The following is a 17,218-nucleotide window of genomic DNA, read 5'->3' on the forward strand; positions in this document are numbered from 1 at the left end:
TCAGGGCCAGGGCTCTAGGCTGTAGTCCAGGCCCGGACACAATTCGCCCAAAATGTGCCAGCAAAAGAAGGTCACTTGACACGGCCAGCCCTCACTTCCTCCCCTACCAATGCAGGGAGGATTACACATTACACTCGCATGCAGGTGCTATGGGGATTAAGTGAGATAAGGTATGCAAATAACACTGAACTTTAGTTTCTGGTCTCTGAATGCTTTCACACTCTGAAAGGACCGAAGGTACAGGGGATCTTGAGTGAAGAGAGGAACCCAGGTCCCTCTGAGGAGTCCCTGGTCCCCTGAGGCCTCCCAGGGTCTCCACAGCGATGGCGCCTCTACACCATTCCTGCTGCAGCCCTTTCCCCTGTCACCCTCCACCAAGGCAGAGCTGGACATGTCCCCCAGGAAGTCCACCTGTGTGTTAAGCAAATGGGAGCTAAGGCAGGTCCCACTCTTCCCAAGGGACAAGGACCAGAAGCTCACCGGGGCTAAGGAGGGGCTTTCCAGTGGCTTGTGATTAAACCTTGGCATTGCCAGCATTAGCCGCAAAAGACCTTAAAGAACATCAGGAACAATCCGCTCACGTGGTCGCTAGAAATTCCAGATCTAGGGAGCTGAAACGACTGGGTGGCCGAGCCACGGAGTGACACAGCTGCCGTGACACGTGCAAGTGCCCACCTTCCTATTCCTCCACATTTTGTGGCCACCCTGGTCGTTAGGAAATGAGGCTGAGTCCCTGTCACCCCTCCCCCTCACTCCCACTCCAGAGGCAGGATACACTTTCTCCTCAGGTAGGCCAAAAGCGTTGTTTCCGGATCTGCATTTTTCTCCACTACCTATTAAAAAAAAAAAAAAAAAAAAAAACAGAAGAGAAGCATATGGTGAGTATACTTAGCCATCCTCAATGTCCCCCTTCAGTGTCTCACTCAAGAACTTACAGAGTTAATGATCATGAAACGCAGGCATTTTTCTAGGCAAGTCCTTAAGAATGAACATAAGAACCATACTGCAGGCTGTGTGTGTGTTCGTACTTTTAAATGCTAAACTTCAACCTTGGGGTTCAGATCTAGACCCAGCACAGAACACTGAGGTGTTGCACCAGCCCTGCTGGACTGACCAAGACCAAGGCCCCTTCAAGTCAAACATGCCTGCTGATGGACCACACCTGCAAATCCTGGGGACTGCCAACAGGATCAACGTGCAGCTCTGGCTTAGCCTCCAGCGATTTTAAAATATTTATCATTATAGGGGCAGAGGGGAGAGATCTTCCATCCATTGGTTTACTCCTCAAATGGCCTCGTGGCCAGGGCTGGGCCAGGCTGATGCCAGGAGCCAGGAACTCCATCTGGGTCTCTCACATAGATGGCAGGGTAGTAAGTACTTGGCCATCCTCTACTGCCTTCCCAGGCACTTTAGCAGGGAGCTGGATCAGAAGTAGACAACAGGGACTCAAACGGTGTTCTGATATGGGATGCCAGCGTCACAGTTGGCAGCATAGCTCACTGTGTCACCGTACAGTTGGCCTCCTTGAGAGGGCCCTGGAGGTGACTGCAGAAGCCAGTCCCATGGCCTGTGCTCATGGCGGAGTATTGCATGTGATGGGCTGTCAGTCAACAACATTAACACTCATCAGAAATGGAGGAGAAAGCCCAAGCCAAAGATCCAGCCGTGTGTTCAGTGAGGTAAAAAGGTTGTCTACAGCGAGGTGCTAGTTCCCAATGCAAATTATCAAAGGAATTCTATGAAACCTATTTCACCACTCCTCATGCATACAAAGGCTCTCAGGCTAAGGGTTCCTGGGATGGTTAAGGGAAGAGAATTTATGATAGATTTCTGTACAGAAAACTGTACTAGGAGTGCCACACCTCCCTAAGCTGGGAGGGGAGAAGGTATCTGCCTCATGTTTCCAACTTAGTGAGGGGGTCTCCTTTGTGCTACACACAAGCTAACGCACACTCTTGCAGCATAGGGGATATGGTGGTCCGGTGTAACTCAACTCCTACTCATAGGCTTAACCTAAAATTCAAAACTAACAACAAGGGCAGGCATTTGGGCTAGCAGGTGAGATTAGGTTGTCCAATTAGGTTGTCCACGTCCCACACTGGAAGACCTGTGTTCAATTCCCAGCTCCAGCTCCTGACTCCAGCTTTCTGCTATGCAGACTCTGGGAGGAAGTGGTGGTGGCTCAGAGTAATTGGGTTCCTGTCACTCATATGGGAAACCTAGACTGAGTTCCCAGCTCCCAGCTTCTGCCCCCTGGGACTTGGTGGGCATCTGAGAAGTGAACCAATGGATAAGAACTCTAACACTCATTCACACACACACACTCTCTCTCTCTACTTCTCAAATAAATATTTTTTAAAAACTAACAATGGTAAGTTTAAATGCCTACTTAAACCTGAGCAGATGCGGCAGAGTTGGGGTTGGAGCATAGCCCTGACGTTTGCTGAAGCAAACACTTAGGGAAGCCTTGGCCAGGGCAGAGTAGAGGCTGTCCAAGAGAGAGCGAGCTGGCATGAAGGCATTTGAACCATTCTCAAGAGGACTGCCTCAGCAGCTGATGCGTCCCGGCTCCCAGTACAGAGTATGTAGACTGGACCATCCAAAATGAGAGGCTGGGGGAAAAAAACTCCTCACTCCAGCCGGGAATGTATGATCAAGTGCCCCCTGTGGTGGCCATCATAAGGGGAAAAACAGGGTTGGTCCCAAATGCCTGAAAGGCCCAGAAAGCCAGAAGCCAACGTCAACAGTACCAACGGGGTGAGTGGTTTCTTGATCCTTCACCACGCCACCGACATTGAGACTGTTGGGCCGCTTAATGATAACCTAGGAGATTTTATCAACTAAGATTAAACAAAAGGCTCTTGAAACTGTCAGTTGCCCTTTGAGTGCTTTAAAAGGAAACAGGAGATAAAATCTGGATATCGAATAAGCTGGTTTTGGCATATATACATAGCTTATATATGTCAGCTCATTCAGTACCCAGATGACACAGTTCACAGAAGGAAACCCTTCTGTTATCCTGCAGAAGAAATCATAAGTGCACAAAACCAGGACCCTCTTCACCTGCGTGGCAGATGACAGTAGGAGCCTTGTAGCCCACTGCTCCCCTGCCCTGCTGCTCCTTCCTCCTGTCCCACAGTTCTGCTCGCATTGCGTCCTATCATTGCCCTGCTTGGTGCCTTCCGGGACCTCCCACGTACCTGAGGCTGGTTTTTTCACAAGCCCTTTTCAATATGTTCCCAACTCCATTTTTAGTTTTTCTTCCTCCCACTTCCCTGCCAAGCCTGTCTTCTGTTTTTTTCTTTCATTTATTTATTTTCCTTTTATTTGAAAGGGTGGGGGAGAGGAAGAGAGAATCAGACAGAGAGAGAGACACAAACAGAAAGACAGAGATAAATCTTCCATTTGCTGCTTCATTCTAAATGCCCACAACAGGTGGGGCTGGGCCAGGCTGACTCCAGGAGCCTGGAACTCCAGCTAGGCCTCCCACGTGGGTGGTAGAGATCCAACTGCTTGAACCATCACCTGAAGCAGACCCAAGACTCAAACACAGGCCGGCGCCGTGGCTCAACAGGCTAATCCTCAGCCTTGCGGTGCCGGCACACCGGGTTCTAGTCCCGGTTGGGGCACCGATCCTGTCCCGGTTGCCCCTCTTCCAGGCCAGCTCTCTGCTGTGGCTAGGGAGTGCAGTGGAGGATGGCCCAAGTCCTTGGGCCCTGCACCCCATGGGAGACCAGGAGAAGCACCTGGCTCCTGCCATCGGAACAGCGCGGTGCGCCGGCCGCAGCGCGCTACCGCGGCAGCCATTGGAGGGTGAACCAACGGCAAAAGGAAAACCTTTCTCTCTGTCTCTCTCTCTCACTGTCCACTCTGCCTGTCAAAAAAAAAAAAAAAAAAGACTCAAACACAGGCATTCTGACAGGGGATGTGGGCACCCTAAGTGGCATCTTAATCACTGCACCAAACACCCACCCCAACCTGGTCAGCTTACATCGATGGTACATCTTATCTTCTCCAGTTCCTGGGCCTTTGCCCAGGTCATTCCTCTCCCACCTGCTTCTTGCATCCAAAGAACCCAAATATCACCCAGTAAAGGCTTCCATATTACCCAGCCACAGGTGAGCCACCTTTCCTTGAATTCCTTCCAAGAATCTGCACCACTCCTGGAGAATGGCTGTAGGGTTTGCCCAGTGTGCTCCGTGGAATGTTCTCTTCCAGGATGCCAGTGGGTGTTCCCAGGGAAAGGTGCTTCATGGGGAAGTGGGTTTAGGAAATGTTGGGTTAAGACGACTGCTCTAGCAAAACCCAAGCATCCAAACTCTTTAATATGTAATTGATATGTAATCTACCATGTCAATGCTCCTTTACAATGAAGAAGGACAGCAGCTTCTCCAAGGGACCACAGTTCACATCACTAACAGTGGACCAGACTGACCTCCTGTGCCGGCCAACAGAATGCACCGGGTTCAGATGCGCTGCTTGGAGGCAGTCCTGCCTGAAAGGCTGACTCAGAACCTAATCACAAGAAACCAGGAGACCAACCAAAATGAGGGACACACTGAAGACTGCCTGGCCATTCTCTTCAGAAACATCAGTGTCCCAAAAGATAAAGGAGAGCTGAAGGGCTGTCTCAGACTAGAGTAGACGATCAAGACGTGGAGGCCAATGGTAGGGCAGGACCCTGAGTTCTAGGTTGGGGCAGGGGGTGAGTATCAGTGAAATTACTGGGGAAATTGGAATAATTTTGCATAAATCTATAGTTGTATTTATATTAAGTTAATGTCCTGCATTTTATAAAGGAATGAGGTTCTCTAAAAATATCTTCATAGGGGCCAGCGTTGTGGCATAACAGATTAAAACAGGTTAAGCCACCACCTGCGATGCTGATATCCCATATGGGCTCAAGTCCCGGCAGCTCCATTTCTGATCCAGCTCTCTGCTAATACCCCTGGGAAAGCAGTGGAAGATGGCCCAAGTCCTTGAGCCCCTGCACCCATGGGAGATCCAGATGAAACTTCTGGCTCCTGGTTTCGTCCTGGCCCAGTCCCAGCCATTGAGGCCATCTTGGGGGTGAACCAGAGCATGGAAGATCTCTCTCTCTCTCTCTTTCTCTCTGAAACTCTGCCTTTCAAATAAATAAAATAAATATTTTAAAATAATAATTAAATAAGTATATAAGTATTTATATAATTTATATATCTGAAACTCTTTATGTATACATACATTTATATATGCACATGTATGTGTGTTTATATATGTATGTATGGACATGATAAAGCAACTATGACAAAATGTTATAGCTGATGAATGGAGGCAAAGGCTATTTCATCTTTTTTGAATTCTCCTAGCAGGTGTTCTGTAAGCATACAATACTTTTAAAATACAAACAGATTTGTTTAGTGCAGAATTCCTCAGGGGTTTTAATATTCATCTATGAGTCACATCCGTATTATCTGGGCACCTAATACACATACGAGACAGTTTCTCCCCCTCCCTCTCTCCCCCACTCTCTCCCTCCCTCTCTATGTAAGTCTTTCAAATAAATAAAAGAAATCTTTTTAAAAAAGAATATGCAGAGTATACCACGGGACTAGTATTCTGTAAAAGACATTTTGGAATGTATCATTTTGCCTACTCATAATTCACCTCTCCAACTAGTCCATAGACTCCCAAATGGCAAATGCTTGATCTTAAAGACCATATTCTTCCAGGGCTCATTCCACAGCCCTAGGCCTCAGAAGGAGCGTGGCAAGTGTTGGCCATAGGAGTGAACGAGGGGTGAGGGAAAGCCACTCAGCACTCTGTAGCTGACCCCTGCTGGTGACAGGAATCACTCCCAGACACCTCCCTCGGCACCATGAGAGCCAGATCCTCCCGGTCTCCACTGAGCAGAGGGAGCGAGGCTGCTCAGGAAACGGCCTCCAAAAGGGGTAGCGCTACAATGCTAACAAAATCCTGGCAGCTGTCAAATGTCAACAAGACTATCATCAGATCGTCAAATCAAAACCGCAAGGAGATAGCATCTCGCCCAACTCAGAGTGGCTATTATCACAAAGACCAAAAGTAACAAATGCTGGTGAGGATACCAAGAAAGAGGAACTCTGCACACTCTATGGTGGGAATGAAAATTAGCGCAGCCACTATGGAAAACGGTATGGAGGTTCCTCAAAACACTGAACATGCAACCACGAAATGATCCAACAGTCCCACTACTGGATGTATATCCAAAGGAAATGAAATCCTTCTATCAGAGTTACCTGCACACCCCTCTTTATTACAGAACTATTTCCAAAAACCAGGGCTTGGAATCAACCCAGATGCCCACTGACAGATGAATGGGTTCTTAAAAATGCGGTGTATATATACAGTGGAATATCACTCAGCCATAAAAATGATGAAATCCCGTCATTAGCAGAAACTGAATGGAACTGGAGAGCATTGTGTTGAGTGAAATCAGCCAGACACAGGAAGACAAGTATCCCATGTTCTCACTCACATGTGGAAGCTAAAAATGTCAATTACTTGGAAGCAGAGAGGAGGGGCCGGTGCTGTGGCAAGGTAGGGTAAGCCTCTGCCCACGATGCTGGCATCCCATATTTCAAAATAAATCGAGGAGTTTGAAGGCTCTTACCACACACACATGATATTTGAGAAGAAATGCTAACTGCCCTGAGTTGATTATTAGACTTTGCACACATGCATTGCATTACAGTGTGCACCCCAAAAATAAGTACTAGTCTTACACGTCATCAGTCAGTCAAACCCTGGACAACTCTTTCCTTCTGACTCTGACTTGAGAGCAGGAAACGATACGAAGATTAGAAGGCAGTGCCACCATGGAGCACCTCACAGGCGTTGGATCCGTTTGCATCTCCTACCCTCTCTAGCACCCCAGCTAACGGGCGCAGAGTTCCCAGCAGAACAACAAAACAAGGAGTAGGGAGCTCAGATTTGAGAATGAGTCACCACATTTTAACAGCTCTTTTGATGACTTCTTTGCACAATATCCTTTCACAAAAGGTCTAGAACATCTTGAGACTAGAAATAGGAGGAAACTTCCTACTGCCTTTATTTGCAAGGAATTCCCTTGCTGGGTCTTGTCTAAGGCCCTGCTGTCACATAAGTGCTCTGCATTGCCTCCCCCACACGTCCGGCAATTTCTCCAGAGCCTACATCTTCCTCCAATGCAGATGTGGCTGCTCACCATGGAACCTGGCATTACTGGATGCTTCCAGAGAGAGAGAGAGAGAAAACAGCATTTGCTACGATGGTACCATCTAAAACTGGCAAATCGCTTTCCTAAAGTGACAATAAAATTCAAGGGCAACCCATTTCCAGCAAGCCAGATGTACCTTGAAACGCTCCTTGGAACTTACACTCTCACCCACGTGCTGATGGCTTAATCAATAATAAACCTTAGCATAAGATGCGGCTGTGGAAGTCACTGACTGGCTGCTTACTGAATATAAGAATTCCCAAAAAAAACTACAGAGAAGATGTCTTTGTGTAAGTAGCATCTCTAGAAAGCCAGTGTGGCAGCTGCTTCTTACAGCACTCTGATAGAATTGCTGGCCGCAAAGAAGGTGAGATGTTGGAAGTGAGAGTCTGATTTCAGTCACCTGAAAGCTTTGCCTGCCCTCTTGGTTTGGTGCCACCTGTCAACCCTGAAGAGGAAGTAGCGCAGAGAACTCTGGACCAGAAGAAATGCAGCTGACCCCTGTTTCCCAGTGCGTTCTTGGAAATCACTTCAGAAACTCACTCAACTCAGTGCCCTTCTTAGAGGGCTCACTTGTCACTCACACTGTCCCTATGGCCAATTACAGTGGAACAGATATGGTGACCCTTTTGCCATATTTCTCAATCCCAAACAGGACTGAGCAGAAGCAGAGGTGAGCCTCCCAGCACGGGGGTCAGGGGGCCACGGGAAGGCCAGAAACACATAATGTGCTTGTCTTCTCTTTCCCTGCACTTGCATGAAACTGCACGATCTCACCCTTGCTCTGTCCTAATGACTGGCTGGTACCTCTGCCATCTGCCCTAGAGTTTTGAAAAAGTTAACCCAGGGCCGGCGCTGTGGCGTAGCGGGTAAAGCTGCCACTGCAGTGCCGGCATCCCATATGGGCACTGGCTGGTTCGAGTCCTGGCAGCTCCACTTCTAAAGCTCTCTGCTAGGGCCTGAGAAAGCAGTAGAAGATGGCCGCCCAAGTCCTTGGGCCCCTGTACCTGCATGGGAAGACCTGGAGGAAGCTCCTGGCTCCTGGCTTTGGATCAGCACAGCTCGGGCCATTGCAGCCAATTGGGGAGTGAACCAGCGGATGGAAGATCTCTCTCTCTAGCTCTGCCTCTCCTTCTCTCTTACGTAACTCTTTCAAATAAATCAAATAAATCTTTTTTTAAAAAAAGTTAACCCAAGTGGGAAAGAGATTTGCAATACTTAAATGTAGTATTAAATCCAGTGGATGGGGTGGTGGTGAGTAGGAGAGGATGTGTGTTCTATGAAAAAAAATTGTGGCTCACCACAAGGTGTCAGTGTATGTCCCCACACAGTAAATGGGGACTAGCAGATACACCTATACAACTAACACATCGAAATCACAGCTATGTCTTATCTCCTAATACTAACAAGAAGACTCACTTCGTTCCAGAGAGAGAGAGAGAGAGAGAGAGAGAGAGGAGCAGAGAGGAGCAAAGAATTTAGACATCTTCGCTGAAGCATGGAATGTGAGCAGTGACCTCCCCTCTCAGCTAGAACTCCGTCTCCCTTTCTCACTCCATACCAGGTCTGCTTACTGCAGCCAGCAGCAAGCTCACGGATGCCTCTCTCTTTCGTTTGCCCCAGGAGCACCTGCCTGGGCTCTGGCCCTGACAAGCTCTTCCTTCCCCAGCGTTACCAAAATGCAGCAGCACCTTTGGAGAGAGAGAGAGAGAGGGAGAAGAAGATACACACACAGAGAGAGAGAGAGAGAGAGAGAGAGAGAGAGAGAGAGAGAGAGAGAGAGAGAGAGAAGCCCAGTGAGAGGGAACAGGAAAGAGAGGGGACCAGGCATGCCTCTCCCATGGTATGAGCCTCCCCTCCCAGGGGGCCAGGAACAACAGGCCAAAGGTCAGCTCCTGCTTACCTTTCTACCATTCACAAAGAAAACCAACTCATCAGCTGTCATTGTCACCGGCTGGGGTCCCTGAACTCCAGGTACCTTACTCCAAGAGGGAGAGAGAGACTCTGGTAGTTATCACCGCTCTGAAACTTGAAAGGTACGCCTCCCAATAAAATGAAACAAAATCAGCCAATCAGAGGCAACCAGTTTGGATCTTCAGGGCACAGACAGTTCTTGGCAAAAGCTGCTGGCTTACATAATAGAGAAAAATCCAAACAATTATCTACAGCAAATCACACCCTCCACACCTGTGTCAAAGAGCACAGAGGAAGGTGCACGCAGATATCAGTAGGGCCAATGCCTTGGCACCTGCTAACTACGGGACTCGGGCACTGCCCTCATGGAGCCTGCTTAGCCTGCTGCAAGACCGAGAAGGGGCAGGGCCAGTGTCAGCCACGGGCGATGGACTGATTCACAGCAGACTCAGCACCGACACGCAACCCCTACTGCCCCAGAGCCTGGTGGAGCAGGCAGGTCCCAGGACCCAGGGCCCAGTGATCCAGACTCGGATCCGCCATCGGACCTTGCAGCATATGTCTTGCTCTTTTCAGAACTCGCTGTCTTCATCCTGTAGAGGCATAAGAATGACACCAAACTCGGAAGGCTGGGGCACAGATAATTCGGAAGTGACTTTTGAAGAGTGAAAATATCTTTCACGGCTACGACACAATCGCTCAGCAACACAACCAAAAACATCCTGCTAGCAACCCATTTTTGAGATTTTTCTTTCACAAAGTCCTCTCAGGAGAATGCCCTTGATAAGTTATCAGGGTAAACTGGCAAAATTTTTCAAAATACTAACTAAATTAAAATGCACGTAGCTCACAGGCATTGGCCCAGTTAACAAGGAGTAAAAGCCCTCCCCCATTCAGTGTCCATTAACTCCCAGGGTAAACACAGGGCACACTGCCCTCCTGAGCAGCACCAACAGGTTCTCTGTGGGTCCAGCACCCTCCCACCTGCCTGCCGCTCCCCAACACCTCCCTCCTACCTGCCTGCCCTTCCCCCACAACCTCCATTCATTCTGGGCTTCCACCCCCACCCCCACCCCACCCCCCCGCCACCCACACAGCTTCATTAAACCTTCACTTGTAGAGTGACCAATCATCCCCATCTCCCTAAAGGACCCTGTTTTAGCACTGAATCTCTTGTGAATCCCCTAGACTCAAGCGAACAGGGGTGGTTGGTCAGCAGGAAACAGCAGGCACTAACCAGGGTGCGTCTCCCACCCCAGAGACCATCGGGTGGTATCTGGACATCGGTTTAATGGTCGAAAGTTGAGAGGCGCACTGCTGGCGTCTGGAGGATAGAGATGGCAAATGCTGCTAAATATCCTACGAAGCACAGGACAGCCCCTGCAATAGGAATTAACCAGACGAACACATCAGGAGAACCAGCATTGAGAAATCCTGTTCTAACAGGAAGAAGGAAGGAGGTGGGATCAGAGAGTGGCTCAGCCTGGGGCAGGTTTCGTAATGAGCCAATTTCCCCAAACTCCAGGAGGAGAGGCTCTTCCTCTTTTTATTGACCCATCTGGCTTCACCAGCCCTCAACTTCCTCCTGGGCCAGCCCCACCAAAGTGCTAGGACACCGTGGAGGCTGAAGGAAAGGGCTAAGGAAAGAGCTTAAGCTTTGGGGCCCAGTAGACTGGTTTAAATACTTGCTCCATCACTTCTGTGTGACCCTTGGTGAAAATCAGTATCTTGGCCTCACTATCCTCAGTTACAACATGCGGGTGACTACACTGACTGTAAGAATCAACCCTTGGCCGGTGTTATGGCATAGTGGGCTAAGCCTCCACCTATGCGCATCCCATATGGGTGCTGGTTCATGTTTCAGCTGCTCCTCTTCGGATCCAGCTCTCTGCTTATGGTCTGAGAAAGCAGTAGAAGATGGTCCCAGTGCTTGGGCCCCTGCACCCATGTGAGAGACCTGGAAAAAGTTCCTGGCTTCAGATCAGCCCAGCTCTGGCCATTGTGGCCATTTGGGGAGTGAACCAGTGGATGGAATATTTTTCTCTGTCTCTCCTTCTCTCTGTAACTGTACCTCTCAGATAAATAAATAAAATATTTATTAAAAAGAAGCATCAATCCTAGCGAGAATGAAATGAAACACAAGTTAACTGGGATGCCTACAGCAGATAATTCAATGGAATGGATTGGTTTGATTCTCTCTGCTCAGCCAACCTCCACCCACGTCTTGTCTCTGGAGGTGAAATTCTTCTCTATTATGACAAAGCATTGAAAGATAAGTGAAACAGATTTCCAATAAGGATTTACATTGTCACAGAAATTTTATTTCAGTAACAACTAGTGGAAACCCCAAATACTGAAATTTGACCAACACTTTAACTTCATATGATTCCTTTTTATCCAGCAAAGTATTTGCTGTCCTTTCTCTATCTGTGTCTTCTATTTTGAATGAATTGACAAAAATTGTATATATTTTCATGTACAACGTGATGTCAAAATATGTACCCACTGTGGAACGGTTCAATTCAGCTAATTAGCATATGCATACCTGCATATTTATCATTCTTTGTGGTTAAGAATACTTAGACTCTGCTAGTAATTTTCAAAATATAATGTGCTATTAAATGCAGTCCCCTTCTACAATAGAACTCATATACTTTCTCCTTCGACCTAACCAAAATGCTGTATTCCTTGGCAGGCATCTCACCAACCTCCCATGCCCCCTGCCCTTGGTAGCCACCCTCGCTCTCTTCCCTTCTAAAGTTCAACTTGTTTAGTTGGCTCATTTCACTTGACACAAAGTCCTCCAGATGCATCTGCGTTGTTACGGGTTGACAGGATTTACTTTTGTAGGGATGTATAGTATTCCCTTGAGTATATACAACACATTCACGTTATCTAACTTAGATTGATTTCATATCCTGGCTGTTGTGAACAATGCTGCAGGGAAGAACTCTGGGAGTATCCATGTGCCTTCAGCACATTGACTTCATGTCCTTCGGATATATATCCATAGTGGTACTGCTCGATTGTGTGGTAATTCTGTTAGCATTTTTGAGGAATATCTACACGGTATTCCATAGTGGCTGTACTACCTACATTTCCACCTATAGCACGGCAAGGTTCTCTCCTTTCACCACATCCTCAGAAGCACTTGTTAGCTTTTCTCTGTCTGATAAGTCATTCTAACAAGTATGAGTCAATAACTCATTGTGTTTTTCATTTATCTGATGATGAATGATATTAAGCATTTTTCAGATACTCATTGGCCATCTGTATGCCTTCTGAGAAATGTCTAGACATCAGGGGGCCAAGAATTCAATCTTGATCTACCACACGAGTGGCGGGGTCGCGACTACTTAAGCCATCACCTACTGGCTCCCAGGGTGCGCATTAACAGGAAGCTGGACTTGAACCCAGGTATTCAGATATGGGATGCGAGCATCCTAAGCAGCACCAGGAAACCTGTGGCAAACACCCAACCCCCTGTGCCCATTTTTAAAAATTGGGCTATTTATTTTCTTGCTATTATGTTGAGTTCCTTGTATGTTTTGGATGTTAGCCCCTTATGGCTTGCAAATATTTTCCACCATTCCATAGGCTGTCTCTTCTCTCTATTGCTTCCTTTGCTGTGAAACAACCTCTTTGTCTAATGCAATCCCATTTGTCTATTTTTGCTCTTGTTGCCTGTGAGTTTGAGGTCAGATTCAAGCAGCCATTGCTCAGACCAGTGTCATGGAGCTTTTATCCTTAGTTTTCTTTGAGTAATTTTCCAGTTTCTGGTCGTAGGTTTACATCTTTAATCCATTTTGAATTGATTTTTGTACATGACGTGAGGGTCTAATTCCATTCTTCTGTCTGTGGATAACCAGTTTTCCCAGCGTCATTTGTTGAAGAGATGCTCCTTTTCCATTGTGTATTCTTGGCATCTTTGTCCACAGGGAATTTTCTGAAAGTGTATGTGTTTATTTCTGATCTCTCTTGTGTGCCCTGTGCTATATCCCTGTTTTTATGACAGTATTTTGAATACTACATCTTTATAGTACACTTTGAAATCAGGTAATGTGATACTTCCATGTTCTTTTGTTTTTGTCTATTTGAGGTCTTTTATAATTCCATATGATTTTTTTTATTTTAATCTCTAATTCTATGAAAAATGCTTTTAGAATGTTGACAGGGATTCCATTGAATCTGTAGATAGCTTTGGATAGTATTGACATTCAGGCAATATCAGTTTTTCCAATCCATCAATAAAGGATCTATTTCCATTTATTTGTATCTTTTTTTTTTTTTACCAGAGTCTTAGAATTTTTAGTGTACATGTCTACCACCTCCTTGGTTAATTTATCCCCAAGTATTTTTGTAACCATTGTGAATGGCTTGTTTCCTTGACTTCTTTTTCAGATAGTTCATTGTAAGTATTTAGAATTGCTGGTGATTTTTGTGTATTGATTTGTATCCTGCAACTTTACAGAATACCCTTACTAGTTTTAGTAGTTTTTTCATGGAGTCTTTAGGGATTTCTAAATATGTTATCCTTTATAATGGATCATGTCATTTGTACACAAGATGATTTAAATTCTTTCTTTCCAGTGATGAGGTGTTTTCTTTATCTTATCTAATTGCTCTGGCTGGGACTTCTAGTGCTAAATTTAATGGAATTGGCAGTTATCTTGTTCCTAATCTTACAAGAATAAGCTTTCAACTTTCCACCATTGAATATGGTGTTAGCTATTGGCTTGTCATGTAGCCTTTATTGTATTTAAATACATTGTTTCCATACTAAGTTGATCAAGATGGATTCATATAAAGATGACAAATTTTATCAAAGGCGTTTTTGTCCTCTATTCTGCGAATGTGGCATTTCACATTTATAGATTTGCCTATACTGAACCATTTTTGTATGCCAGGGATAAATTTCAGTTGATCCTATGAGTGATTATTTTAACATGCGGTTGGACACAGTTTGCTAGTATTTTGCTGAACTTTTTCTTTCCATCTATGTTCATCAGGGATATTGCCCCATAATTTTCTTTCCCTGTAGTTTCTTATGTGGTTTTGGGGTAGCACCGGTCTCATAAAAACAGGTTTGGAAGTATCAGTCTTCAGCTTTTTGAGAAGTATTATTACTCATTCTTTAAATGTTTGATAGAACTCAACAGTGAAGATATCAGGTCTCATGGTTTTTTTGAAGAGGTGGTTTCTCTAAACGCATGCTTTAATTCCTTACTTTCTATCTTTTGTATATTCACAATAGGTTTTTGTTTTGTGGTAACCACGTGGTTTACATAAAATATCTTGTAATTATAATAGGCTATTTTAAACTGATGGCAACTTAAGTTTGATCATATACAAAAACTGTACACTTTTTAAAGATTTGATTTATTTATTTGGCAGATTGAGTTACAGACAGTGAGAGAGACAGAGAGAAAGGTCTTCCTTCCGTTGGTTTACTCCCCAAATGGCCACAACAGCCAGCGCTGTGCTGATCCGAAGCCAGGAGCTACGTGCTTCCTCCTGGTCTCCCACAAGGGTGCAGGGAACCAAGCACTTGGGCTGTCCTCCACTGATTTCCCAGGCCACAGCAGAGTGCTGGACTGGAAGAGGAGCAACCAGGACTAGAACCGGTGCCCATATGGGATGCTGGAGCCACAGGTGGAGGATTAACCCAGTGAGCCACGGTGCCAGCCCTGAAACTGTACATTTTGACTCCATCTCTTCCCCTAACATTTTGTTTTTATATCACAATTTGTATCATTTATATTACATATCCCTTAACAAGTTATTTTTAATGGATTTGTCTTTTAATTCATACTAAAGATATGATTTGCACATTACAGTATTAGAGCATTCTGATTTGACTCTACTTATTTTACCAGTAAGCTTTATACTTTCATAAGCTTTCATATTGCCAAATAGTGTTCTTTTCTTTCAGCTTGAAGAACGTCCTTTAGTATTTCTTGTAAAACTGGTCTACCAGCAATGAACTCACTCAGCTTTTGCTTATCAAAAAAAATTTTTAACCTATTTCTGAAGAAAAGCTTTGTTGTATACAATATTCTTGGCTGGCAGCTTCTTCTTTCACAGGTTGGATATAGCATTGCACTCTATCTTGGCCTATAAAATTTCTGCTGAGAAATCCACTACCTTATTGGGATCCCCTTATACGCTATTTGCTTGTTTTCTCTTGCTGCTTTTAGAATCCTGTGTCTTCAATCTTGGAAATTTGATGATAATATGTCTGGATGTAATCTTGTTTGCATTAAAACTGATCGGAGATGCCTGACTTTCCTGCACTTGGATATCTGTGTCTTTCATCAGATTTGGAAAGTTTTCTGTTATTATTTCTTAAAATAATCTTCTACCACTTTTGTCTCTCTTCTTCCTGAAATCCTATGACCCAAACATTTTTTGATGTTGTACCATAAATCTCATAAGCTTTTTTCATTCATTTTTTTCTATTCTAATTGTATATTTTCAAAAACCTTGTCTTAAAGCTCACATTGTTTCTTCTCTGTTCTGCTTTTGATGCTCTCTACTGTACTTTTTATTGATTCATTGTGATTTTTCAACTCCAGAATTTATTTGTGTCTAAAATTCTATATCCCTTTTAAATTTAATCATTTTGATTGTTTTCCTGATTTCTTTGCTTCTCTGTGTATTCTTGAAGTTTTCAGAGCATCTTTAAACAACTATTTTGAATTCAGTTTATAGATCTCCTTTCCTTTGCGGTCAGATACTGAAGATGTGTGTGCTCTCTTTTGTTGATTTTTGTATCTCCTGCTTGCTTCATATTTCTTATTACCTTACACTGATGTCTAAGCATTTGAAGAAATGAGAATTTATCCCAGCCTTTGCAGACTAACTTTATCTGAGACAGCTCTTCACCAGTCATCCAAAATCCAGAGATTCTGGGAAAGCTGCCTAATGGTGCACTTGGAGCAGGAGTCCTCAGACAGGATATCTTGATGCCTGGGTCAACAGGTGGTAGGAATCAATTCTTGGGTCACCAAGGTTGGGTTTGTGGCCAGGATCCATGGAATGGACCTGTTGATTGGATAAAAGGGGGTTGTCTTAGAGCCTGGGTCTCTGAGGGTGAGCCTGGAGCAGGTTTCCAAGGGGCCTACATGGAACCTGGATCCACAGGAGCCAGGCCTCTAACCTGAGTCTGTAGGGGCTTGCCACATTCCAGGATGGAACCCTGCACTCTGGAATCCTATCAGATAGCAGGGTGGGTTTGGAGGCTTATTTCACAAGTACCAGCCTGGAGTATGGGGTCCACGGTCTTGTCCACCCTGGGTTTTACTAAGGAATACCTGGTGTAGGGTTTTAGGTTGGTGTCTCTCTCCCCATACTAGATTTAGGGTAGTGATGACACAGATAATGTGAAACTATCCTTCCAACCCCCTTCAATGCACATTTTCTTATTTCTGTACGATACCCAGGTGCTGTAATCTTCCACCTGGTTTTCATACCTCTTGTGAAGGTATCTTTGAGCATGGATAGTTTTTCAAATTGACATTCTGCCAGGCATCAAGCCCTGGAAAATACTGTTCAGCCATCACGCTGATGTCAGATGACCTTTCTGTGATTTTTTTAAGATATTGTAAATTAAGGGAAAACAATATAAAATTAGAAAATTTTACAAACTGAAGACTTTTAATGTGTGCTTATCAACATTAGGAAGAATTATGAGAATTTGACTGAATTAATGGAACTGCAAGATTTGGGAGTAGGCCAACTCTAACTCATATGGCATTACACTAACTTAGGCCATCTTCTTAAGAGATATCTTGGCTTGTGATACCCCCTGTATTGGTATAGAAGGTTCCAAAGTCCATTGATAAATCATATAATCCCTGAGGCCTTCTGGACACACGCCTTTTGCCTTTTGGAACCACATTTCCAGGAAATCACAAGTGAAAGGAAGAGTGAAAATGCTGCCAAGAGTCTTGGTTGCCGGCCAAGCCCTCTGTGGAGGAAGAGCCAATTCACTTTAGAGTGTTCCCTGAAGGCCTGATCCGGGCTGAGCTAACAGTTGTGAAGCCATTACAGAGTTTTCCCTAGTGCTCTGGCCTCTGGAGCCCTGGC

The 17,218-nt window shown here is 45.2% G+C and overlaps 1 protein-coding gene across 1 annotated transcript in view; it reads right to left on the bottom strand.

The window, feature by feature from the left end:
• The window catches only part of XDH (xanthine dehydrogenase), a 68,046-nt gene extending 58,830 nt beyond the window's left edge, over positions 1-9,216 (bottom strand). The window contains exons 1-2 of the mRNA XM_062209212.1: positions 9,120-9,216; positions 776-833 (exon numbers count right to left, since the gene is read on the bottom strand). Of these exons, the coding sequence (XP_062065196.1) occupies positions 776-833; positions 9,120-9,161 (100 nt within the window). The 5' untranslated portion in view covers positions 9,162-9,216. The remainder of the gene's footprint in view (positions 1-775; positions 834-9,119) is intronic.
• Between the last annotated feature and the right edge of the window lie 8,002 nt (positions 9,217-17,218).

The sequence above is a fragment of the Lepus europaeus genome, chromosome 13, assembly GCF_033115175.1.
Source record: "Lepus europaeus isolate LE1 chromosome 13, mLepTim1.pri, whole genome shotgun sequence".
In the NCBI taxonomy this organism is placed as follows: Eukaryota; Metazoa; Chordata; class Mammalia; order Lagomorpha; family Leporidae; genus Lepus; species Lepus europaeus.